Raw genomic sequence first — 27,554 nt, 5'->3', positions numbered from 1 at the left:
ACAGCAAGAGCTGGGATACTGCTTGTTAATACATGAAAGCCCACTATGGAAGAATTCTCTTTAATAAAGTCTCCAAATGAACAGTACATATCCATAGTGATTTTAATAGTTCAGCTTCTGAATTGTACACTGTCATGTCTGACATAAAAAGATTGCAATTGATTTATTAGTTACAAATATAAATATACCTGGATTTTCTTTTTTTTCCTTAAGCATAAAAAAGTAATGTGTGTTCAATCTTCCAAAGTTAGAATCATAAGGGAAAAGAAGATCATCACATGAAAGTTTGCAAGAGTACACAAACAGGTCATTTACACACAATATGAAATGGCAAGTCACTAAAAATCAGAATCTTTCAAATCTGTCCAAATGATTGTCACTACCCATTGTAATAACACACCATTTGCCTTCAGAGCCCACAGAAACTGGCAAGTCCTGCTCCATAACTTCCCTCACATTCATATTTTTTTTATACACAGAGCTTCCCAGAAGCCTTAAATGATCAGAAGATTTATATGGGTTTTTTTTTGTTTGCTGTTTTTTTCCTTTGCATACACCATTTTAGTCTATTTATTCCATTTCTGGTCATCTGCAAGCAGCTCTTATCATTTTTCTGGGGTGAAAACTCCTTCCCCTTTTCTAGTCACATAGATGTTTCAGGCACAACAGCCTGATTTTGTCCTTTTGGCTGGCTTGTAGTCCGTGATGTCCACGGTTTGCGACGGCCCCTCAGCCTTCTGCCGTACAATTATCGGGACTACCATGTCAAACACAGTTTCAAAGAGGTAGTCCACCTTGTATCCTGTCTTTGCACTGGTCTCAAAACACATTTTCTCAGCTGCTGGAACATCCTTCTCATCTAGCATTTTGTATTTCAGTATCTTTTTATAGAGTGCAATTGCATCCTCTGCACGGACTTGTTTTCGCACCTTTGAGCCACAGCTGGCACCAGACTCCTCAGCTCTATTTTCATCCGGTGGCAAAGTACAGTCATCACTGAGGTCAACTTTATTTCCAACAATAGCAAAAATGCAGTCAGCACTTGCACTGTCTGTCAGTGCCAAGAACCTCTCTTCCAGCTCTGTCAGGCTTTGGAGGCTGTTCACGTCGTACGTGAGGATCACGGCCGCCGCTCCTCTGCAGTACATGGACCCAAGGCCATGGAACTGCTCCCGTCCTGGCAAGGGTTTAAACACAACAAATGTTAGCCTGCTGGGAAACACATTACTAACCAAGTAAGAGAGTTCAAGGAATTTTAAACCAATTTCACAAGTCTGGATGAAGCAGTGAAGGTAAAAATGTGTTATTTGTAGTACTTTTGGGTTTTTCCTTCTGTTTTTCCATAAGAGAGAAATGGTGCCACAGAACAGCTCTGCTCACTGCTTGCTCAGTCTCAGAGAAGGGAATCTGTAGAGATAAGTGAACGAGGAATCTCATGCAGCATTCATACTTGCAAAGAGAAAAAATACCTGCTTTCTTTTTTTAATATATTGCATGCTAGTTGATTTACCTCACAGCAACTACTGTCCTGCTTGCACCCACAGATGGCCCATCCATCTACTTCACCATTTACAAACAAAAAAGTTCTACTGTTTCAAGTTCTGCTAGAATTTGTTACTCCTATAAATCCAGCACGCATTTTCAATTATATCTAGTTCAGAAACCTGTATCAAAATCAGTAATCCACTTGTTCCTAAGCTTTGAAGGATTTTGTAAGCTATATAGTCTGATACTACACACCCACAGTTCTCAGGTGCTTTGGCTTTACAGCAAAAGTCTCTTATGGTATCCAGCCTGCAGTGATATCCATCTGTCCCACCACCAGTTTACACACATTTTTTAGAGTATTGAACACACAATATACAGAAAATCCTAATACATTCTAAGGGAAATTTACCCCTCAATAGCCAACAGTTAAAACATTTCTTTCCCCTCATTCAGGACTATCTTCCAGCACATTCAAGCAAACCTTGATGGTGTCCTTCAACTTCATTTCTTGGAAAATAAAACTGACTCTTCTTTAAATCCTGGGAAGCAAACAAGGTTCTTCACTAGTTGCAACAAGACCAAGGGAAATGAGGCAGAAGACAAACTGTGCTTTCCTTCCTACTGAGAACTGCTACTTTGCCCAAATACTAGCTACCTGTAGAATATGCTGTTTGTTTTACTATCAAATACTGTATCAAGAAAAAGATAAAGACACTAGATTTCAACCAGCTATCAGAGTCAGCCTTAGGTCACTATATAAGTGTGAATGAACAACAAAAAAAACTACACGCTTAATGAATGTTTAAAAATCAACATCATTTTCCACCTCTTTTCATACCATCTCTTTGCACAGAGCCTTCATTTATAGAAAATTTGGAAGAGATCTGGTTACATCCATCTTCTGCACAAAGTTACTGACCACCATGAGCTATTTCATCATGATGAATGATTCATCATGAAATCCTTGTAAATGACCATGGAATATGAAAGGGAGAATAAATTAATGATGAAAAATTAGGACTGTACTCCACAGCTGCCAGAAGAGAGACAGTGTTCATCCTTATCAGTAAAACAGATCTGGGAAACCTCAACCTAGAACATGAAGTTGAAATCTCATTGCACTTTTAACACTGAGTGAAACTCTGGTAATTCCCAGAGAAACAAGTTTGGAAAGGCACAGAGTTCACTATAAAGAGGGGTAAAAGGAAGCTGGTGAGAATGCTCACAAGCATGTGAAATATTTGCATGAGGAAAAATTGTGGGATCTCTCAGGCTGGTGAATGATTGGAAAAAAGGGTAGAAACAGCTGTCTATAAATTCAGACCTAATGCGGAGAAAAAATAAATAGTTGTTTCTCAGTTACTTTCTCATCACACAGAAAATGAGGATTTCACACCAAAAACATGTGTAATATAAACTTTCTTCAAAGTGAAATAGTTGGTAGTAACAGTTGTTTAACATTGCAGAGGTCAAAAGTTCAGTGAACAGGATCCAGAAAATCATTAGGCAAAGTTAATGGAAATTTGCTTTGGTGTAATTTTGTATAACCTCTGATTTGCTTTTCCTCAGCCAAAGAAATTTTTTAACTCATGATTTAGAAGGTAGAAAAAAAGGAGGTTTAAAAATCAAAAAGAATAGCTATGCCCTTGTTTAGGTATGTTGAGTAAGGGCAAGGGAGATTGGGATACAGGGAAGGGGTCAATCCTTTCATGCTTTTTTCCACCAATCTCATTTTAAAGTTGTACTTTCAGTTGCACTGCAACCGAGTCTTTAAATGTTCCCAATTTCTCAATACAAGTTTGCACCATGAGCGATTTTGTTCTCACGCAAACCCTGATTGTGCTGTGGTCTGAAACCACAATGGAACATGTATCTCCCCTGTTCTCCCACTTCAGATGCCTAAGCCATAAAATGCAGCCCCCAGAATAATTTGCTGCAGCAACCAAGCACTGGAACAATACTACTGCTTGTTTCATGGCATTTATATGCTAATCTAATCTTGCATGGCATAACATAAAGCATAACACTTTTACATGGCAACTACCAACTGACTACTTCTACAACCAGCATATTGCTGAATTTACCTTGCATAAGGGATTAATTGTGTCAAAAGAATTATGGATAGTCTCCTTTGCTCATCCCCACACAATCAACATGCAGAAAAAACTCCACAACGTATTTTTGCAGCAGCTTCCTCATACAGACCACTTTTGACATGTAAGAGCTGGAACAACTCTAAATATGGGAAAAAAAAACCCCAAAACTACACCAAGTATTTAAACTAATATCTGTCCTAAAGGTGTCAGGAAAAATAGTATCAAACACTAGGATGAAAAACTTAGTGCATGAGAACAGTCACCCACTTCTTATAGCCAGTTATTTTTTCCTCTGGACCCATTTGGTCTTGTTCCAAATATGTATTTTTTTAAACAATGAGTTAAATCAAATGGTAAGGCCTGAATCCAACAATTAAACAGTTCTGCCTTTTCAAAAAAATAAAAGTAACAGAGAAGAGTGATAGAACTCTTAGATAATTTGCAGTCAAAGGAATTGCAAGAACCACCAAATCAACCACAAAGGCACAACATCAGGGAAAATTCTGAAAACCAAGCAACCAAAAACTAATTTGAATTTTCTTTTCATATTTATATTTTGCCATGTTTAGAGCAGTTCAACAACCCTACAGCTGTATCTGCAGTACCATTAGCTTTCCATAAGATCTTCCATCAAGTATACAAAGAGACTTCAGCCACTCAGAGGCAGCACAAGCAACGAGCATTTTCAAAGTCCTGTGATGGTTGTCATAAACAAATCAAAGTTTTGACCCAAATGGACCTCAGTACCATAAAGTTCATAATGAACCTAAAAAAGAAAGAAGGGAAAAACAGACCTTGCAAGAGGTTGGCTTGACAAATAAGCAAAGACTAAATTTAAAATGTACTAAGACTTGAACTTAAGGCCTCCTATTGAACTTTGTCCTCTCAGCTGGAAGGCAGCAGCCCCTGTGAATGCTCTCTCTGGATGGGACAGTCCATCCAAGCATCCCAATCCCTTCCCAGATGTGGGATTCACTGACAGCAGCATCTCAGTGCTGCTCTTGGAGCTCTCTGCCTGTCCACAGCCCCTGAGGATGATATCCAAAACAGCCCATGAAGTTGCTGTGGATGTTTATGAGAGTAGATGCCAGATTTGAAAGCTCCTTACCTACCACCTCCTCAAAGGCTTTCACCACAACTTCTGAAGAGGCACAACTTCACACAGACACACCAGTTCAAGAAAACTTCTATCAGAAGAAGAAGCCTTAAATCTCTCAGTGCTGAGCACGACAAGAATGCAAAACAGGCTGTTACTTTCAGTGTGGAGGTTAATAAAACACAACAAATATTGAAAAGCTAAAAGGGTCTTCAATAAAGTACTGAAAAAAGCACTAAAAAAGTACAATTTCTACTCTCATATCACAGTCTGAGTGGCAGCATAACTCAGTTCCTAAGTAAATACATAGTGGGGAAAAGTATACAAAGGTGGGCTACAGAGGCATGTTACCATTGCATTAAAATTGCACAAGATCACAGAATTGCCCAGGAAGTGCTCAGTGCATAAACCAGGTACCTTCCAAGGATTTTCACTGTGATTTGCACAGTACTAGTAGAGAAGAATTAACAGAAACACAAGGTATCAGCTAAGTTTTGGCTTTCAGATTCTTTTTCTGCTTTAGAGGAGTCTGAAGTTGAGTGTACTCAGAGAGGGACAGGAACTGTACCCTAGGGAGGTAGCTAGAGGAGGAAAGAAAAGAGAAAGTATGACACCCATGACACAACAGAAATCAGTATAAGAAAGAAATAAGCTTTGAGGATTTAGCTGCAGTAGATGAAGGTTCAAAGGATGACCCTTATGCCCTTGAATTACCTCAGCAGGAACATCCTCACGATCACAAGAGTAGACAAAGATCCCTTTTGAAAAGGGAACAACATTTCTTTCTGTTTACAGGCAAGGCAGTAAAGTTGTGACCCTTTAAAGGACATCAGGGAAACAATTTTGCTAGGAACTGAGGTTTCTATTTGTGCACTTATACCAAGATATGTAATGACTACCAGAGAGCAAACAGTAAAGGTCCCTAAAGGTTTCAGGAAAATTCTCCTGCCCACATATGAGTCAGGCTGTCAAGTATTGACAGTGATGAAGTCAGAGTTCCTCATTACCTTGTTCAAGCTTGGTATTTATTTCATGTAGGTGGCTTTATCATATTTCCCTTGAAGTCAGAAGCTGTGCTAAGAACTGTACTACACCTGTGGTTACTTGGGGATAAAAATAAAGCTCTCCATCCCAGAGGATTAACAAGAAGGACATAAGTAGAAATCAGTGGAAACACAAGCCACAAAGCACTGGAGAGTCCAATTTCTACTTGTCCAGGAGCTGTCTGAATACGATTTCCTGATCTGCCAGAAAAATGCCAGCATTTGGTTTTTCTTCAATCCAAAACTCCCTATGGAATGGAAGTCTCTGAGAGAGAGAGAAACTAAATAATTAAATCATGCAAACAAAAAATTCCACCAAAACACACCCTACCCCTGCCCAGAAAAAAAACAACCACTAGCCACAAAAACAATTACAGTTGAGCAACTACAAAACTCATTTAAGATCCACCTTCACCCAGTATTATACATTCACAAAGCTGCATTATAGGAGACACATATGTTGAAGTTTCAGAATTCAACAGATGTCTAGCTCTGCTAAAAAAACAAGATGACGTTTATTTTGTTTATACTCATTACTTAGATATGCATCAATATTCAAGGCATGAACTGTGTCCTATTTTAACAGCTTCTATTTAAGTTATTAAAATTAGATATGTATGTCTTGGCCAAAGCAGAATATAACATAAACACAGGCATGTAGTGATCTTAATACCCAAAGGGCTTTACTTGCATGTTTTAAAGTAGAAAGAGCTACACATGGAAGAAAATAACAACCACATGGGCTAAGTGAACAATGAACAAAGGAAAATTCTTTAATACAGCTCTCCAAAGAGAAAACACCAAAAACAGTCAAGAAAGTGGGCTCAAAGCAATACACAATTCAGACATGCTTACTCCACCTCTAAACACAATTTATTCTAAATTGTTAACTCAGGAATCTTTATCTCATAATAGAAGACTTAAATTTGTGAAAGAAATCATCTCTTCCCTTAAATCTGTGCAAGTTTTACTAAATAAGCAAATACTTTGAGTTCTAAAGGAGTCTGAAATTGCCAAGACCCTGTAAACATTCCCACTCTACACACATGAATTATTCTAGTTTTCTCAATCTCCTTCTGCAGCTCAGTGTGAGAAAACAACCCACACGAACCAGAAGCAATCATTCACTTCTCACTTAAGCAAGACAAGAAATCATGAACAAACTGAGCCCTGTCCTCCAGTCAGCTTTAATTATTGTACTAGAAATACCACACTTCCACTAACAAATGGGCCACTTGGACACAAAATCAATGTCTAGAAAGATTAGAACTTGCACACTGCACTATCATTTTCTATTAATTGCTTAAATACCCTCAGGTCTGCTCTTAGAAAATGGAGATTACTTTAAAACACTTAAAATAAATAGAAACAACACAACTTCAGTCTTCATAACATTTTTCTTTTCACTCTGATTTAAAACGCAAACCCATGCAAAATCACGTTGCACATGATTCCTTCTTCCTACCAATACACACACAGAGTCCTTATCACAGAGGTTATTCACAAGATTAGAACCAAAGAGAAGAGCCAAGCCTGACAGCATTTAGGTATTTATACTGCTGCTTTTATACAGATAAAGGAAATGCACTGCATGAGTTGCTTCTCCTTCCCTGGAGGCTGGTTCAGGAAGGCAAATACACTCTGGACATTAGCTCCAAGTGCTACAAATCTCTTCCCATAAAAGAGATCATAACATCCCAATGGAGGCAAGTCCCAGATTCAGAGGGGCCAACGATGTATTTGAGCTGACTGCCACAGATGAGAAAGCTTTATGAACTGTATGCAGTGAAGCAGAAGATGCTTTATCTAATACATTTAACTCCATGACATTTGAATAAAAGGCAGATCTTGAGACTGCAGTGAGCTTTTTTACAGGAGGAATGTAACACTATTTTCCTGATCTGGAGGTGGCATTACATTATGTCACTATATTCTAGTCCCCACTGAATTCACATTCAGAAATTTTATACAATCTTCTAGCAGGCTATACAATAGAATTCTATCCAATATTAAAAATTCAATTTAATAGATCTGATTTTTCCCTGGACAAGTGGATAAAATTACTCAAGAAAATCCAACTAGTCATCTAACTGGAAGCAGAGAAAGTTTTGATAAAACAAGAAATGCCTTGGCACTATAATCCTGAATTTATGAGCCATGGGTCAACAGTATGACTTCTATCCTGAGAGATTAAGCTGTATCCTTCTACATAAATAAAAATATTAAAGAGATTTTTTTTTTTTTTTTAGAAGACTACTGAACTACCATCAGTGATCCAAAAGTGTCAGGGATAAAATACATCCAAAAATATATGTAAACTCTGTTACTAGGAAATCTACATTATTACAAATTAAAATCTAGGGAAAATACACAGAGATAAGTAAGTGAAGGACTGTGAAAAAGGGCTAATTCTTAAACACATTTTTTAAAAGACCATAAATCTTACCTTTTCTCTTTGGAAGCAAACTTATATTGGACTACTTAATAGATATAAATATATTCTCCATGGAATAAGAGGAAAATCTACAACAGGTTGCAGGAAAAGCTGGATGAAATTAAAAGCATTACTAAACATCAAGGCCTTTTACTAGGGATTCTGTCTCTAATACAATATGCAAGGGAAAAAGTAAAACACATTATTTCCATTCCTTTACATAACAGAGCCAACATCCTTTTGGGCATCTAAATTAGCTATTAAGATTCTGCCAAGAGAATCCAATTATCCCCTGGAAGGCTAATCTACACCAGCACCTACCATGTCCATTAAGAAATGCAACTCACTCTTCCTCTGCTTTATCTAAGGGTACCAAATGCACAAATTGTGTTGCTACACAAATAAAATTTAAAAAGCACCACAATCAGTGTGTCTGCAAAAGGAATTAATTCAGAATAATTGTAAACAAAAAGAATCGCTAGAAGGCATCTCAAATAATGAAAAATTACTTACTGAAAATGGAAATTCCACTATACTTCACATATAAGAATAGTAATATATTTAATGAAACAAGCTTTATGGAGATTGCTTTTAGCCTACTTCTTTCCTCTCCCCTTAAAGTGTAACTACTAAACTAATGCTAACTAATATGCCATAAAGATTGGAAGGAGATGTTTCAGCAAGGACCAACAAATACAAAATAAAGATTTTGCACTAAAATTCTACCCACTTCACCTACTTTCTTGAAAGAGAAGTCTTCCCTTAAAAAGAGTTAATAGCTTTGCTAAAAGTAACACTGTTTATGTTTCTTTACAGACATAGGCTTATTGCTTGTTGAGAGCATTTTCGAAAGGAAAGCTACACAAACCCCAGCATGGCTGGGGTTGGAAGGGAGCTGGAAATCATCTAGTCCAACCTCCCTGCTGAAACAGGCTTGCCTAGAGCAGGTTGCACAAGATAATTCCAGGTAGGTTTTAGAACATTTCCAGATAAAGAGGATCCAAAACCTGCCCGGACAGTCTGTTCCAGTGCTCTATCACACACAAAGTACATAAGTTTTTCCTAATATTTAGATTACACTTCCTGTGTTTTGATTTGTGCCTTCTGTCCCTTTTCCCATCACTGGGCACTACTGAAAAACCTGGCCCCACCACCCTGACACCTGCCCTTGACATCGTATGCAGTGGCAATTCCCACCTCATCTTAACTGTCTAAAATAAATGGCAGCACCAACTACTATTATGTGCTTCTCTTTATGGTTCTCACTAGTAAAAAGTGCTCCTAATTCTATTTTGGCAGTGTTTCCTGTTTTTCTTTTTTGCCATATACCCTCAGAATGATTATAGGCTAATCCACTCAAGAAAGCCTGGATTTGTTGGGAGAAAAATCCCCTTTATTCCCCTGACCTTTCAAAGAACATCCTTTCCTTGTCAAACTTGAAGTACACCAATAGGTCAAGCAGTTTTACCAACTCTAACTTTTACTAGAACATCAATTCAATTAACATTCCACAAGTGATACTTTGGCACAATTCACATAAAACAATTCTTCCAAAGAAGTTCACTTAAATGAGCCTTTTATTGTTGGGACAAACAGCACACTGAGAAGTTATGCAAGAATGTCAGCGTGGTGTGCTGCACATCACATGCCAAACTCTGCAAGATGTGGTTAATGATTTACAGGATCATCTGAGTGTTATCTGAAGAAGATGGGTTGTTTTTCTTCACAAAAAGGCACACATAAACCCCTGTCTAATAGGAATCACAATACAGAAAATAATGGGAATTTTTTGCTGCAGATTAGTTTGATTTCATATTCTCCAAGAAGATTGTCAATCTAGGCATGTCCTAATAGAAGCTCCAAAATAAAAGGCTAGTCACCACTTTTTTTGATGTGTGGAAGAAATGCCTCAAAAGTTGTGTAGTCTTAATTCACAGCACACCTCCAAAGAACCAACAACTGAAACATGGGTAAAAATTCCCTGGCTTTTTTGACAGTTAACAGTGTGATAGTTTACGGAGAAATCTGCTTTTAAGTAAAAGCTTAATTTTCTAAAGGCAGCTAAACTAAAAGCAGATGCCTTACACAGGTACCAATCATGTATTTTTTCACTCAGACTCTTTGGCATATTTCTCTAAACTAGAAACCCTACCCATGGATCCTTTCTCCCATCTTTCCATATTATTTTATTACCAAGAATGTATAAAGAATTTCACTGAAATTACAATGGTACTTAAATTTTTGACAACTTTCATCTCTCCCTGCACTTGTTGTACTTTCCAGAACAGCTCATAGGTTCTGGGACAGCACAAGGTACCAAAAGCTTGGTTTGCCATTTGCCACCAACTCAATGGACCTTGCAAAACATACTGTTGCCCAATGAATGTAGCTTAACCTGCTGCCAGCATCCCCTAACATTAGTCTCTCTTCATTTGCAGCCTTACACATTTGTTTAGCCTGCATATTTCTAGCTGCAATTGTCTTTTTATAAAGAAATTTATAAACAGTGTCTTTGGACTAAAGAGATATTTAGGGTTTCTATAATCAGCAATGCCTTCAGCTGTACAATGCCTATATAATAGGAACCTTCTCTAACATTGTTTCTCCTTTATCTACAAGATTTAGCCCACAAGTTTCAGCTTTCTGGAACAAAAAATACCTGCAATCTGTTCTTCTACATAAATGCAAACTTATTTTTCTTGCTGCCAAGAATAAATCAGAACTTACCATTCTAATAATGAAATTAAAACTGAGCTTCTAAACTCACAAGAATTTTAATTTCAAAATAGACGTTCCCATAGAAACACCAGTATGCTTTCTATCCAAAGCTATCATGTTTCATAAAAACACAAATATGCTTTCTATCCAAAGTTTTAAACTTCACCATATTATGTCTAGCAATACATTACATAGAGACAGAGAGAAAACCTCCTAACCACGCTACATAACATGGTTTTGCCAAAAAAAACTTTGGCTAGACCTGAATAAATAAAAAAACCCCTATTTGTAGCTAAAGATTCCACTGATAACTCTATAATCCTGAATAACTTTTACATTTAGCTAGCTGGACTTACTTTTTCCAAACTATTCATTTTATTTAGTTCTCCTGATGTACTGTATTCATTTATTGAAAAAGGAGATAACCCCAGAGATTCAAGCACTTCATGTATTTTCATCTGCTTGGAAGGGCTGTGCCTTGTAAAAGATAAATAGAATAATCTTAGACCTGCCAGACTGGCAAGCATACCAAGGTGCACATTCAACACAAACTGACAAAATGACACCAGTTTTTAACTGTTTCTCTCTGAAATCTCACAGCTGTGAAGGGAAATGTTTTATCTAAACACTGATACCTGACAAAAGAAGCGAGGGCAAGACAGACTGATGGGACATTGCCATCCTGTCTACAAGCAAATGTTCCACCAGAACTCCAGCTGAAATCTAGCATCAACACCATGTCTACTGAAAATGTGGCAGGATGCTAAATTAAGCTAATTAAACTAAATTCATGAAGTTCATATATGTCTGTACTGAAATGAGAGCAGGAATGCAAGAATGAAACTAGAAATTTAAGTCCATATAAGTAAAAAGCATTGATGTAAAATTCTTCTGAAACTATGTGTTTAAAAAAGAAGTTGAAACTGCTACTTAGAAGGAAGGGGTCATTTGGCAGCTTTCCTTAAGGAAAATATAATTGGAAGGAAATCACAAGGGGAGGGAAAAAAATAAACCTTGGATTTACTTTGGAAGAGTTCTGCAGGAAGCAATATCACTGAACACTTAACTGCAGCAGCAGAGCTTGACAGTCAAATATTGCTCAGCAGTGAGCAACAAAGAGGCCAGTGACAGACAGGGCTGTACAACCTGACCTAGGTGAGACTCACTTCTGGCTTGTGGGAAAAGCTTTTCAGCTTTAACACCTGCTGAAACACCAATTCATCTCCTCAAAGAAAAGTACCTTCTGCAAAAAACAATTCATTTTCTACAGGGGGAGTTCTAAAAGCAGCTGGTTTTTTCTTTGCAGTACCTGAAAAATGATACTTTTCCCCTTCATTTACAACTCCTTTCCACAGGGGTAAAGGTACTGCAGATGAGCCACTTCTCCACACAATTTCCAAGCAGAAGGTGTTGCCTTAACTTCAGAGTCACTCAAAGGAGACCTTTCAAGCCCACAGTCCCTCCCAAAGCTTGGTGTTCAAACTGAGTAGATCTTTAGTTCAGGCAGGAATTGTGGCCAGGTGTACTTCAACATGGTTTGACTGGCACTGCAGGACCAGGAGATCACTCCACACTTACTAGATGTTTTAAATTGCTTAATAATGAACTGGTAGATTAGTTTGGTGTGCTGGTTTGGCTGGGCCAGAGTCAATTTTCTTCACATACCCAGTATGGGGCTGTGTTTTGGGATTTGTGCTGCTGATTTGGGAAACCACATAGATAACACAAAGATATTTTAACTATTGTTGAGCAGCACTTGCACAGTATTAGAATATTTCCTGCTTCTCATATACTTCAATACAGATTTTAACTTTAATTAATAGATAATACATACTTTTACCAATATGTACCTTAAGAAAAAAAGGTGAAGATGTACAAGTAGGCCATTCCTATGTGCTGAAGGACAGTGTAGCCTACCTGCACTTCAGCAAAGCCTTTGACACCATCACTTGTGGCATACTCCTGGAAAAGCTGGCAACTCCCATCTTGGAAAGGTGCACCCTTTGCTGGGAGAAGAACTGGCTGGATGGCCAGGTTCAGGGAATGGTGGTGAACAGTGCTGCATCCAGCTAGCCACTGATGGTATCCCCCAGGGATCAGTCCTGTTTAATATATTTTTTGGATTGTCTGGATGAGGAGATTGAATCGACCACCAACAGTTCACAGACAACACCAAGTTGGGTGGAGCTGCTGGAGGGTGGGAAGGTTTGACAAAGGGACCTGGACATGGTGGATCGATGGGGCAAGACCAATGGCATGAGGTTCAACAAGACCAAGGGCTGGGTCCTGAACCTGGCACCAACAATCCCAGGGAGCAGCACAGGCTGGGGCAGAGGGCTGGAAAGTGGCCCAGCAGAAAAGGACCTGGGAGTGCTGGTCAACAGCACATGTGCCATGAGGAGAGGCTGAGGGAGCTGGGGGTGCTTAGCCTGGAGAACAGGAGGCTCAGCAGGACCTTATTACCCTCTACAATCACCTGAGAGGAGGGTGTAGCCAGGTGGGGTCAGCCTCTTCTCTGGGGTAACCAGCAACAGAACAACAGGACAGACTTAAACTGCACCAGGGCAGATTTAGGTTTCACCTAAGGAATAAACTCTTCACAGAAAGGGTGATTAGACATTGGATTGGGCTGTCCCTGGAGGTTTTTTAGCAAAGACTGGACATGGCACTGAGTGTCATGTGGTAACATGGTGGTGTTCAAAGGCTGGACTTGACCTCAGACATTCTGTCCAACCTATTGATTCTGTGACATCACCCAACCAGTGCTGGGAATGCACAAGAAACTGGGATGCAGCCAGGACAGCTGGGCCCAACTAACCAGAGGGATAACCCACACCATATGGTGTCATGCTTAGCAGATAAAGCTGGGGGAAAGGAGGAGGAAGTGGGTGATGCTCAGAGTGATGGCACTTGCCATCCCAAGTCAACATTACACATGATGGGGCCCATCTTCCCTGGAGATGGCTGAACAACTGCCTTACAATGAGAAGTGAGGAATGGGTTCCTTGTTTTGCTTTGCTGGTACACGCAACTTTTGCTTTACCCACTAAACTGTCCTTATCTTAACCCACAATTTTTCTCACTTTTAGTCCCCCAGTTCTCTCCCCCATCCAGTGGGGCAGGGTAAGCAAGAGGTTGCTTGGAGCTTAAGTCAAGATTGCCCTCCTAAATGTATCTCAACAAGCACTCTGAAATTCCACCCCTCGTCAGCATTCCTGCCAGCCCTCAGCAAAGAATTGTTAAGTCTGCCACTACCTCATAGACAAGAAATTCTTCCTGTTTTTCTTCATTCTTTATTCCTGTTTTAAGCTGAGTTAGGTTTTTTAACTTCCTCATTAGATACTTTGGTATAGCCTTAGCACTTCATAACCTCTTTTTTTAAAATCAAAATTCCCCACAGGATTTTTTGCAGAAGGGTAAACTACATACATACCAAGTCAATCAGAACAATACACCACACCACTTTTTGAACAAGGAAACACCATAGACTTAATAAACACCTTAGTTAAGGGAACTGACATTCTAGAGACTACAAAAAGAGTTTATTGTTACTCATTGCAGGCCCTCTTTGGATTAAACCAGACATGAAATTAAATGCTCTACTCTTTTAGAAACATTCTTTTACCATAATATCACTTCAACCCCAAACACATTATATGTGTTTCTGCCTCCTGGCTGTCAGTCATTTCCCCTCTTCCCATGCATAAGAAGCCAAGCTATCAAGAAGCAGCTGTAAACTCTTTTGTGCACACCCCCCAATGGGAGTCACACACAGTAACACAGGGAGTTAGCTTTCTTCCACAGACCCACAGGAGAGCCTCAGAGCCCAGGGGCTGTAGGTGCTCCATCCCTGGAAGTGTTGAAGAACAAGCTGGACAGGGCCCTGAGTAAACTGATCAAGTGGGTGGCATCCCTGCCCATGATACAGGAGCTGGAACTAGATGATCTTTAAGATCTTTTCCGACCCATGTGCAAGAGCATTAGCTATGGCAGTGCCTATTTTCCATCAGCCCCACTTTCATGATAATTCTTTCAATTAATATTTTAAAAGCACTAACAGCAGCAACAGAGCCCAGCCCTACCTCTCAGTGCCCCACTTCAGGACCAACCCAGGACACCAGCCAGAGGCTTTTAAGAACCTGCAAGAAGTTCAGTATTTAGACAGTTTTAGGGATCTTCAGCCTGTTTTTACCACAGCATCAGGCCACCAGAAGCAAGAGCTTTTTAGCCTTTAGTAATCAGCCTGGAAGGTCACATATCCATGGGAATGCACCTTCCAACCCTAGCACACAGGCAGAGACAATTCTCTTTTTCCACAGCTGCAGCACAGCTTTGTTCAGTACATGCATGGGGCACTGCAGTGTAGAGAGGGACCCAAGCATATTGGTCATGTTTCCTTTTGAAGATAAAATTAATTGCTGGGCTCATATGTAGGCAGCACCTCAAGCACTATTTGCATAAATCTTTTATCCTTCTAATATGTTTCCAGGTTGATTAGGAGTAGAGGACAGGAAGAAGAGAACTAGAAGCACTTCTACAGGCCTAGCTTTTACAAAACTGAAGTTAGTGCAAGACAGCAGCTAAATGCTGGTATCCACCATTGATCACTATTAGGTGAGGAGGGGCAAGGAAAGGCATCTACCAATCACAACATTAACATGCCAAAAAACAGAGCCCAGGTTTCACAAAAGCATATTTGAGAGTTGGCAGGCTGTTTTGTAAGAAGTGACCTTTTGTGTCACATGTTTCAAAAGTGAGGAATGATTCTTGCATAGCAAATAACACAGTTGTCCAAAATGCTTCAGGAAGCTCTGGTTATCTGATACAGATACCCACAGCTGGCCTGCCCCTGCAGTTACTTAGCAAGTGCCTCTTAATTAAGGTTAAATCATCTTTTGGTGAAATGGAACTGAGGCACAGTAGATAACTACATGCTAGCTCCTGATTTGTAACACCAAGTTTAACTTCAAACCAGCCTTCACTAGCAATTTGAAAAATATTTCAACTTTGCTAAATGTCTAGAAATAAAGGCCACAAACTGAATGAAAAAGTCTGCTGTTTTATTTTTTTGAAGAGAAATTCAATAACACGGGACATAAAATCAGGCTCACTCATTATGATTTGTTTCAATGTTTTCAATGATTTATAGGCAGGTTCTCAACTAAAAACACAAGCAATGAATTCACGTGTAATTAACCTTGAAGAAAATTATAACTGCTTCTATTCCTTACCTGCTACCAACAGCTTCCTTCTATTCTGCTGAAATCTTCTTCACTGAGTGCTTCTGAATAGCTGCTCTGTCAAAAGCAGGAGGCAGCTCTGGTTATCCAGTGGGCTGCCTTCAGCAAGAATCAGAAGTGGGGGACACTGCAGACAGTGATGCTACCTGGGTTCTGTGGGAATGTATTTAAAACTTGTTCAAATCATTCAGATATTTTTATCACAGGACCCATGACTTGTGTTTTCAGAGCTTATATTAGCCAAGACCTAAATGGCCTCTCTATTCCCAGCACTACTTCTCCCTTTTAATTCTACTTCCAGCTTCTCTGCCTACACTCCAGAGCATATGCAATACCCACAGTTTAGGAGCATTAATCTGAGAATTAAAGAAACCATAATCAGACAAGAGGCATGGTACATAAACTCGTTGTTGCTCTCCAACCTGGTACAAAGGGAGTAGCACTAAAATCATAAACAACTCAGTTCTGAACTTTCTAAACAAAATAAGCTACAAAGAGCAATGTTACCACTGTCCAGTGTCTGCCCATTCAACCCTCATGCCAAGAGGGAAAGCTATTTACAGAAAGGGAACTGCTTACTGATTTGCTTGCACTGCATCCTTTTCTTTCATAATTAGGGCAGTATCTCTAGGTCACAAAGTGTTCTGCCACTCAAAGAGAAGACAGACAACAACTATTCCACTTCCACTGTGGTTCTCAGACTTGAAATGAAAAAAGAAGTCAAACAGGACAATGTGGAAAGAGCACAAAACACCAGAACAGGAAGGGAGATAAGTGAAACAATACTAATGTCATACATACAGATATCTGCTGCAGGAGGGAAAGTTCATGTCCTAAAGATAGTCTTACAGTCCCATAAAAATAAGAAGCAATCATACTGGTAGGGGTTGGAGGAGCTGAGCAGTTTGAGACATTTTTAGTATCACAAAATTAGAGATTTAGTTTTTTTAAAAAGCAACAGCCTGTATCAGGAAGGGAAGAAAAAAAAAATAAAAATCAGCAATTACACCAGTGGGGACTTTTTGTTTTGATTTAAAACACCTAAGTCTCACTTGCAGCAAACCACAAGATTTGATCCCTTTTATGAGGCTTGAAAGATGCTGACTCAACTACACACAGCTTTTTCTTTCATTTATTTTTCTAACTATAAGCCACTACAGATTCTGGTAACTTCTTCCTTTTCTGAATGAACCAAAATTTTGAGAGCAAATGATAGGTGGAAAATAAACAAAAAAACTTCTAGAATATTACCAAGATTCTTATTTCTACCTTCAACAATTAAGAAAAGAACAATGGATTTATATGCTCAGATCACAGATCCCACTATGAAGAACAGAAACTTGAATTTTTGAGGCCTTTAACAACAAAATCTCACATATTTAAATACATATGGTTGAATATTATATATGACTTTAAAAAATCACAAGTAGTCATCAGCTGCAGAATGTAAATCAAAAATTTTCCTTTTATTTCAACTGTACTGAAGACCATTATTTATAAACTAAGTACAGGACAACACATTTTCTCTATAGATTTTATACTGAAGTACAAGTTCATTAAATTATGTAACAGAGTACAGAAAAATTAAAAAGAAAGGCTGAGGGAACAGGGAGAAGTATCTACATCAGATGTTCACAGAGCTCTTTAGACTCTCAGCAGGGATCTCCTGTGAATGGCTTCTTGGTGGCCCTTGCAAAGCCAACTTCAATTCTCATCTGCTTCTAAGAGATGGAAAGCTATACCAGGAAATTCACTAACACATCTGATGATCTATCTGCCTTCAAAAACCATGTCAATAAGCACTCTTCTAAATTTGCTTCTTTCCACTCCCAGGTAGGTGTGGAAATCTTGTATGTTTATTGAGTTGGTAGCCCTAAATGAAGCTATCCTGAATCTCCTGTGATGTAAGATAGAAAAAATAACTTATGCTAAGAATTCAAATTAAGAGCAAAAACCCACTCACTTCCTTTGACCACCTCTGCTCTCTGCAGCACACTTGCATAAGTAAAGTTTAATCACCAACCTGAAATCTCATTTCCTAGGCATATCTTCAGGTACTGAATATGAAATTACAGTCAATCAAGCACAGGAAAAGGAGCTTTGATGTCTTTTGATCAACCCCCTGGATGTTGTACCCAATGCTTCCCTGGAAGAAAGGAAACCATTTAGACATGGAAGAGAAAATTATTCTTTCTATTCCACAATTTTCAATGGTTCCAAAAGTATCCACCACAGACCCAGCATATTTCTAAATGGAGACCCAAACAAAGGTTATTTGTTTGGATATTTTGCAATAGCAAAATGTGACTCAGATGAGGGATTACTAAGTGTACCTTCAGTTCAGGCAGTAAAACAATGCCACGTGGAAGTTCACATGGCCAGTGGATTCAGCACAAGACAGCAACTGCAGCAAAGCAAACAATTCATCCAGATAAGATGTGATTGAGTGTGAATACAGATACTTAAACTAGCCCATAGAGTATCAGGAGAAGCTCAGCCAAGGCACTGTGAGGCTGCTTATGAGTTTTCCTGGTTTTGATATTGGTGTCACCATAAAGTGCATGTACAGAGGGTGAAGCTAGAAATGTACCAAACATGATCACTCAAAGTAGCAATTGTAAAACAACCAGCAGCCAGTTATCTGCCCCACATTGCATTTTAAGTGCTCACTGTCTCCTTCCTTCCAACCCAGAGACAAAAGTAAATTGTATTAAGTTAACAGAAAGGCACCACAACCCTGACAGGCCATGTTCAGGCACCTAGACAAACAATACTAATTTTAAATACCTATTTGTTTTTCATTACAAAATAACACACACAACTGAGTCAATGTATATTACTTTGTACACATTCATCTCTACACTACAGCTTATGAACCATTCTGCTGTTCTATGCAACACTATTTACTCAGCTAGGAGAACTACTGGGAAAATCACTTCCTGTCCCATCCCTGTGCTTTTCCCCTCTCACTCAAACTGAAAGAGGTGTTGTTTGTTAGATAGCTCAGGTATACATTTCACAAAGTCAAACTAAAGAATGCAACAGGGCATCAGTAACTTGTTTTCTTGCCCAGAATACCTATGACTAAGCATACACCTTCTAGGACACCAGTTTAACTGAAACCAATAATCCAGTTCTTGGAGACCTTTATTTTCTACAGTCTCTCCTACCAGCTCCTGATCCATCAGGAAGATGAATTTCCATATATCAGCAATTTTTGTCAGTAGCTTTGCCACTGCATTTACAGTTTTACTAACCATTTCTCATGTTCATACCTCCCTCCCTCATCCATTTTCAGTATTGTCACAAAGCAGATAGTATTTAAACTAATCTTTCAGCCATTGAGTCAATTTTGACAGACTTCTGCAAAATACATCTCTTCCTTCAGTAGCCAAGGAAGAAGAATGTAATGCCAGAGGACCAAACTCTTCATTAGAAGATTCCGCATGTTGCTCCAGCCTAGAACCTGTGACTTTTTTAAAAAATGGCATATTCAGCCAATTCAAGAACTTGAGTTTGTTCAAGTCTTCTTGAGAACACCAAAGTTGCTCATGTTTGTCGAGCCTTGGCAAGATCTTGGACAGCTTCAGCCAGGCACACATCTCAGGTCACTGACACTGTTCAGGGAGAGATAAGTACTTTCCCACTTAGGCTAGAACAGCTCAGTCACTTTACACACTATTATTAAATACCATGCAACGTGGGGATTTAATGTGGGGGCTGGAACACAGAAGACAGCACAGAGGTTCACACACAACATTTGTCTTGGCCTGCATCAAGTACTCACCAGGTGCCAATAACCTCCCCATTAGCTTGCCTTGCAAGTCAGTACTAAAATTACACATTAGAAAATTCTGCTTTCAATAAAGTGATTTAGCTATAGCTGAATAAATTGCTACTTTTGTCTTCTGTTTCTTTTTAATATGCATTCTTCATAGTTCCCTCTGACAAGGTATTTCTGTATTTTTACTTAATTTGCATATAAAAGCACTTTCAGCTGCAATGAATTTGTTACCTTTGACTTTACTTGTGTATCACTGTATTTTAAATTGCTGGACACAAAAAATAGAACTTCCTCCAGGACTTTCCCCAGTCAGTTCATTATTTCTTCATATTTTTATTCACCTCCCAAGTTATTCTGCTCTTTTCAGGAAACATCCATTACAAAAAAAACAAAAGTAATCCAGTGCACTGTTTCACAACAACAAAACCATGTTTCCAGAGATGGTCTAAAGCCTAAACTTTTATTCCTTCTTCTGAGTCTGCTTCAGAGGCTTAAGATACAGAGCTCACTGACAGTGAACTCTTCAGGAATTTCTGTCCCTTCAAACTTCCACTCTTATGCTTTCCTTTTAAAAATATGAAAATACGTAGCCTATAACCACACACAGTAATCTCAAGGAAGCCACACTATGTGTGTATGAAGCACTGGGTCTCACACATCATTGTTTTACATAAAACAATCATGAAGATCTAATTGAGGCCAATATAATATTCTGCCAAATAATTTTCCCAAGGGCATAAAGGAAATAAAAATGTTTTAAAAAATTATTTAAAAAATTAAAAATCAAAGACTCTTGCTGGTGACTGACCCCCAGGCCATAACTTACCTGCAATAAACTTAAGGGATTTTATTCTCCATAATTTCCAATTTCTATGTTGTTTAGTTCTCACCTGCTGAGTGTAGGTACAGACTCAGCAGCCTTACTCACTGATGGTCCCTGATGCCCAAGACACTTTCTGAGGAGATATCCCCTATGTCCTTCCAACAGGAGCCTCCTGAACTAAAGATACCTCACTACACATTCAGCAACACTCAACCCCAACCATGCCAGAATTTCATCAGGTGCAGAAAGGCACCTCCATCACAGCCCTCTTTGGCTTCAACAAATCTACCCAACCTTCTCATCTGCAGCTGTTTTTTCCCTGCTTTAATCCTCTCCTTCCCAAAGTCAAAATCAGAATATTATCAAACAGAGCAGCTACTATCAGTGTTTGCTTGTGAGGAAATGTGTCACCTAAATGCTCTTCTTTGTTCTGTTTCAGTATGATGGAGGACCATGTTTCCTCCCTAATTACTGACAATTTGCACACTGTTCACCAGGCAATGTTTGGTTCCAGCTTCCTGGGCTGATCTCACCTTCTGAGGACCAAGTCACAGCCTGTCTCAGGTTTCCCTTAAGAACCAAGCTGGGTCACTGCCTTTACCAAGAAATGGAGTGTAGCTGCATCAGGGGAAGTTCAAATTGGACATTAGGAAAAGATTCTTCACTGGCAGGGTGGTCAGTCACTGGAACAGGCTCCCCAGAGCACCATTGTCAGAGTACAGAGTACAGGGAGGTCCCTCTTGGTCATATGGTTTAATGGTTTAGTTTTAAGTAAACCTGCAAGGAGAAGGGAATTGGCCTTGGTCTTCAGGGGTCCCTTGCAGCTCAAGATATTGACTCACTGTGCACAAGGAAGTGTTCATCAACACAGATAAATTCTGAAAAAAAGAACAAAACCAAACCCACAAAAACCTCAAAGCTTAACTAAGCAAGGGAGGAAACTAATCCTTTTTACCAGGGAAAACTAACACATCTTACCAGACAAACAAACATTCTCACCTTGCCCGAGCAAGCTCAGCACAGGCAGCTTGCAGACTATGGAACCCAGCAGAGATCAGAAGCTGTGAGCAATTCACACGTGCTCACCAGCACTGATTAACATCAGACATCAGCAAAGCAGTCCCCAGAGATGTAAGCACTCACTAGGCAGATACACTACTGACCCAAGGCACAGAAGAGCCTTTTCTAGGCTATATATATCTCCTTTGACCCTAATTATACTAGCTCTGACAAGTTTGTGTATATATATACACACACATATATATATATGCAGGTAAAAATAAATGGGTGCAAGATGCAAAAATATGAACCGATAGCTGAGTATTCACAGAATAAAAAAATAAAAAAATTAAAAATCAAGTCACTTCTTGTTGACAGCTCAAGATGAGAAGGAAAAGAAGGAAAGTTTGCTTTCCATAAAGTCAACTGTTATGTTTCCCCATTAAAATGCTGTATGAATGTCTACTAAAAAGTTCAAAACTCAGCCTCTTAAAAAGAATTAGAGGATCCTGATGTGAACTTTCTAAAATGCTGATCATTCATTCACTGGCTGACTGCTCCAATTCTATGCCAGCAACACAGAACATGACCACTAATAATTAAGAAACCTTGCTGCTGGGGTTAAGAAACCACTTATCTGTCGGAAGAACTGTCAAACTAAAGAGACTGAAATCTAACATACAGAAAAAGTTTCACTTTTTGAAATACCAAAGCATCAGAAAATATGCCTGAACAACCCAAAGACTCCTACAATATCATTAGCTATAGCCACTACACATTATTATTCCAGGTTTAATGGTGGAATAGAACCAAGACCCTCAAAACTTCAGGAGGTTTTGTGCTGCCAGACACAAAATGCTAGCTCTGAGCTACATGCCATCAGCACCCAGCAGGAAGTTTTAGTTTACTCTGCAGCTGCTGTCAGCACTGCATTGAAAATATATACATACACACACAGAAATACATATATATATATATATATATAGCTTTGACATCCTGAGTGTGTTCAACCCCCAATAATTTTCTGTGAGGAGGAAGTTCTTCTCGCTGATGTTGTTGCTTATTTTCCTTGTTTCAGAAAAATACTACTTAAAAAAACTGGTACAAAGGTCTCAAAGCATGTACTCAAATCTTTAGACTAGGCCTCTATCCAGCAAATTAGTTCTTTAAAGCATGCTAAAAGTGTACAGTTACTTCTTTTTGTACAGTTAATGCTCTTTTTTATAGTTCCTTTGAATTAACTAATCAAAAAAGAAAACAAACAGATGCAATTTGTCATATCAGAATATAAGAAGTAAATAATTCTATGCACCAAGCACAAATACAACAGCAGCTATGCTAGGTCAGACACAAAACTCTCTTTCCAAGCCTCTGACAAACAGTCAAAAACAGGAAAAGGAGAGCTTTGAAACATGGCAAGCATATGATATTTCTCCCAAGTATTCCTACATCTGTGGCTTGTTTATTTCCTTGACTTAAATGCAACTTTCAAATAACTTCTCTCATAATTATCAAATTGGAAAAGGGAAATGTTGAACTATTTGCCATGAGCATTTACATTTTAAAAAAATCAAGTCTGACAACTTCTGCCCAGGCATAGTACAGGGCTTGTGGATAAGAACATGAAAGATTTAGACTAGACTAAGTAGCTGATTTTTCCAAGATAAGGAGGGGTGTGAATGTACAGCTAAGAGCCCTCCCTAGAATAACTGATTTACACTTCAAATCTAACTTGGTAGAACAGGTCAGGTGATCGCACTGATTTCATTAAAGATAACACAGAAATGCATATTTTAAGCACTGGGGTAAGCAAAGTTAATTCTTCCTAGGAAAACCAGATTTTTTTCTAAATTCAGAGCAAGAAGCAATGCAAAATCAACAGAGTGATTAGTGAAAATGACACTCATTTTAAATAACTCTGAAAATCAGCAAACTTGTCTAGTACTAGTGCCCATGCATACTTCACTTTTGATCCATCACCACTAGTGCAGATATTCTCATCAATCACTTAAGTCTAAGTGTGCACAAACATTACTTTGTATCACAAGAATGAAGCTTCAGTATATTGAAGCTTGTACAGCCAAATGCCAGCCCCGTACCAGACAAACAAATAACCACACAATCTGAACTGCAAACAAAACACGGGGGACTTCTATGGAGATAAGCCCCAAAACTAATAAGCAACAACAAAAATAAACATACATCCCCATACTAAATATAATAAAAACAGACAAAATTTAAAAAGAAGATGTATTCCAGTTTTTGTTTAATTACATATTGAACTAGCACAGTAGCTACTACTATGCATTTTTCTAGGCCAAATCTTCCATATTTCTACATCATACATTGTATAAAATGCTATTGAGGTATTAAGACAGACATCCTGAGCAGGCACTTAATATTTAAAGTAGGTGGGACAGGTGCAAACTTTGATCCATGTTCTTGTCATTGCTGTGGTAAAGAATTTTAAATCTTCTGAATGACTCTCTATATGTCTCTCTCTATACATCTACAAATACAGAATTAAAGAAAACAATGTATTAGTATTTGATAGCCCTATAACTGCTTCACAAGAATTCAGTAGTTAGCAACATCAGGTTAATAAACAGACAAAAAAGCTAAATTTTAAACTTCTCCTTACTACATATTCCAAGCTTACTTGATACCCACCTGGTAGAGATAAGACAGTGAGACCAGACCACAGAAAGATAAGAGGTGCAAACCAAGGTCTCCAGACACATTGAGGCCAGCAAAAGCATAAGGTTCACACAGCAAAAAAATAAGAAACTAAATAACAGGAGCTTTTGAATCCCCTTGTGACTTAACACTAGTTACAGTGTCAACAAGGTTCCTTACTTCCACAGCAGGATAGCAGAAAGCACATATGTGCCCTGGGAGCTGCTATTTCTCCCAAGATTAATGAGTTGTTAATAAATGACAGTCTAGCCCAGTTTTGTCAGCTTCCATCATTCTGCCAGAGCACAAGTCAACAGGGAGACAGTGCAGGAGCCCTTGTCTGCCCCTGAAACACAAGAGATGGGACAGCCAGGCTCAGTGCTAGCTCCAACAACAGAGAATGAGGAAGATGTGTTATGCCACCCTCATACAGTACAGCAACACTTTTCAACTGCTGCTCTGCAAACACAGCTGCAGCAATTCTGCTCCAGGAGTCCTGCTGAGCAGCAGGAACTTCTGCTGCAGGGCTGTGCATGGGCAGTGCGCTGCTCAACAGTGCAGGGGGAACTGTGGCCACTGGGGAAGTGACTGCTGAGCTCTGAACTTGCACTGTCCTGAGACAGATATTGCCTGGATGCTTCACCTGACACATGGAGATTCCACCTCTGCAGCTTTCCAGATTCACATACAACTGGGACCTGATTCCTCAATTAACAGGGAACAAAACATCACAATAAGAATAAAAAACTGACAAAAAGGGGCTCTAAAACCAGCAGACAAGCCTTGGAGGGACTTATTAGGTATGATTGAAAATAAAAAAATGAAAGGGTGTAATGGAAATTACCAAGGAACAATTTCACCAAGGCAGATGGTTTTTCTGTTGAAATAAAGCCCACTGCTAATCACTCACAGGGGTCTGGCTTACTAGAAACAAGCAGCAACTGCCCACAAGAGACTCCCCATAGTAAAACACAGCGATTCCAAAATTAAAGTAGTTTTTTTTAAAAAAATACTGCAAATTACATAGAAAGTACATTTATAACAGAGCTGCTAGTAGAGAGCTTTCATGATAGTAACAGATTACTAAATGCAAGAAAAAGCATTTTTCCCCACACTTCCCAAAAGTGTTTCTGTATAACTTTTCGTCAGTTTCATTTCTCCCCTTCCTCCTTCTTAATTCCTGACACAGAAAAAGCCATTTTGGACTAGATTGTGACATGAAGTGACACAGCAAATGAACTTCCCTCCCAAATTTCATCAAGAGGAAACTGGAATATTTCACGATGCTGCAGCTCCACAAGTTTCACAAGGACATATAACCTACACTCTTCATGTTGCCACTAACCAGTTCTAAAAATCCAGCTAAACATGGGCGGGGGGGGAGGAACAAGAACATATTTGCAAAGAACAACTTAAAGGCAAGAATCCATTGAGTTAATTTTGCAGGACACACTGGTCCTGCACGACAGAGGGGAGCTTCCTGCCTTAATAATCAAGAGCAAGACACTCATATGACTAAGACCACAAACCACTTCTCCAGCCCGTGCGCTCCCACCTCCTCCACCCAGACTTCCAAACCACAACCCACGCCGAGTCCTGCATCCCCGAGATGCTGCCTGTCGCAAGAGTGGGTCAGACATCCCCTGCTGCTATCCCAGACAGAAGCTGCGGGCAGCCCACGCTCCCTGTGCGCCGATTTCGTACAGCTGCAGGCAAGGGGAGCGCCACGTCTGAAGGGCTGCAGGCGACACGCGTTTGGAAATCCGAGTGTGACACCAGCTGATATCAAACTCAGCAGAACACAGCGAGAAGGGATGGACAGAAGCTGTAACCTCTCTAATTCCTGACTGAACTTGCAGTTAGTAGCCACCTACTCGGGTAAAAGAAAGTAACCAGGCACCGCAGTATTCCCTGTATATCCACATTTCACAAAGCAATTCCAAGAATACCAGAGACGAGCGGTTCTAAGGTCCCTCATAGCCCGCGTCTCTTTTCAGACTCTGTCCTACGGCCAAACCCTGTGATTCAGGGGACTGACTCGGTGCCGATAAGCAGGGCAGGGCTCCCGGCGCCGGCCGCCGCCTCCGGGGCACGGCGGGCTCCCGGCTCCATCTCCCGCCCGCCGCTTCCCGGAAAGCCAGGCTGTCCCGAGCGGGGCCACCCACCGCAACCTGCCCCATCAGCAGCTCGGACCCTAGGGCCGAGCCAAAACTAGGGAAAAGAAAGCCCTACTCATCCCAAGGCATGGAGGGTGCAGCGGGCAGCGCAGGAGGAGAAGGGCAGCCCGCCAGCGAACAGCCCGCGGGTTTCGGGGAGCCCCGCTCCGCCGGGAAACGCCGGGAGCCCCCCCGGAGCCGCATCCCCCCGCGCCGCTCACCCGCGGTGTCCCAGATGGAGATGTTGTACGGCCCCCACTGCTTCAGGTAGAAGGCGCCGCCGACGGTGCTGACCGTCTCCTGGAAGCGCCGCTCCATGTAGCGGTGCAGCAGGGAGGTCTTGCCCACGTTCATGTCCCCCAGCAGCACCACCTTCCCGTCCGGCTTCTTCATCGCGGCTCGGCTCGGTTCCCTGCCGGCGGCCGCTCCCCTGGCCCGGCCCGGCCCGCTCCGGCCGGCGGGGCCCCGGAAGCGGCGGGACGAGGGCCGAGAGCCGCCTCTGCCGGCAGCGCAAACTTCGGGGGCTCCGCGGGAGCCGCCGCGATCCGGCCCCGGCTCCGGCTGCTCCTCCTCCCGGCCCGGCCCCGCTCCCGCCCCGCCAGGGGGAGGGGACGCGGGCGGGGAAGCGGCCGGAGCTCCGCGGACCCCCCGCCCCTGCCCTCGGCCCGGTGGGGTGTCCCCGGTGGGGTGTCTCCGGAGAGGTGTCCCCGCCGCCCCGGGGCAGGGTGGCCGCTGTCCGGCTGTCAGAACCCGCGGGGGTGCCGGGGCCGAGCCGGGCCGTGCTGAGCCTTCGGGGGCTGCAGCTGCGTCCCGGGATGCTCGCGTCCTTCCAGCTGGGAACGGCACAGGCTCCATCCCCGCAGCCCTCCTGGAGCCCAAGGGAAAGCCCGCTCATCCCGCTCCCCTCCTGGCGTGTACATGGAGGGGCAGAAAGTTGCTCCGAAATTAAGATCTCTCACAGACCTGCCAGGCAAACACCCTTGCCCTGGTGAGAGAGAGGT

At 40.7% G+C, this 27,554-nt stretch overlaps 2 protein-coding genes across 2 annotated transcripts in view; both read right to left on the bottom strand.

Moving 5' to 3' along the window:
* The window catches only part of COL4A1 (collagen type IV alpha 1 chain), a 366,614-nt gene that overhangs the window by 254,430 nt on the left and 84,630 nt on the right, over window positions 1–27,554 (bottom strand). The gene's annotated exons all lie outside the window — the stretch shown is intronic.
* Window positions 85–27,138, bottom strand: RAB20 (RAB20, member RAS oncogene family). The gene is made up of 2 exons (XM_079325235.1): window positions 26,775–27,138; window positions 85–1,177 (listed from the first exon to the last, which is right to left on the bottom strand). Exons 1-2 carry the CDS (start codon window positions 26,944–26,946, stop codon window positions 657–659), a joined length of 693 nt encoding a protein of 230 aa, XP_079181361.1. The 5' UTR covers window positions 26,947–27,138; the 3' UTR covers window positions 85–656.

Source organism: Erithacus rubecula, assembly GCF_903797595.1.
Source record: "Erithacus rubecula genome assembly, chromosome: 1".
In the NCBI taxonomy this organism is placed as follows: Eukaryota; Metazoa; Chordata; class Aves; order Passeriformes; family Muscicapidae; genus Erithacus; species Erithacus rubecula.
The sequence above is the reverse complement of the archived record's forward strand: the minus strand, read 5'-3'. Positions and strand labels throughout refer to the sequence as shown.

Excerpts from the sequence above, each read along its gene's own strand:
- RAB20 (XM_079325235.1), bottom strand. The coding sequence starts at position 26,946 with ATGAAGAAGCCGGACGGGAAGGTGGTGCTGCTGGGGGACATGAACGTG. Across the intron at positions 1,178-26,774 it reads CTCCATCTGGGACACCGCGG|GACGGGAGCAGTTCCATGGC; the intron begins GTGAGCGGCGCG and ends AACCCTTGCCAG.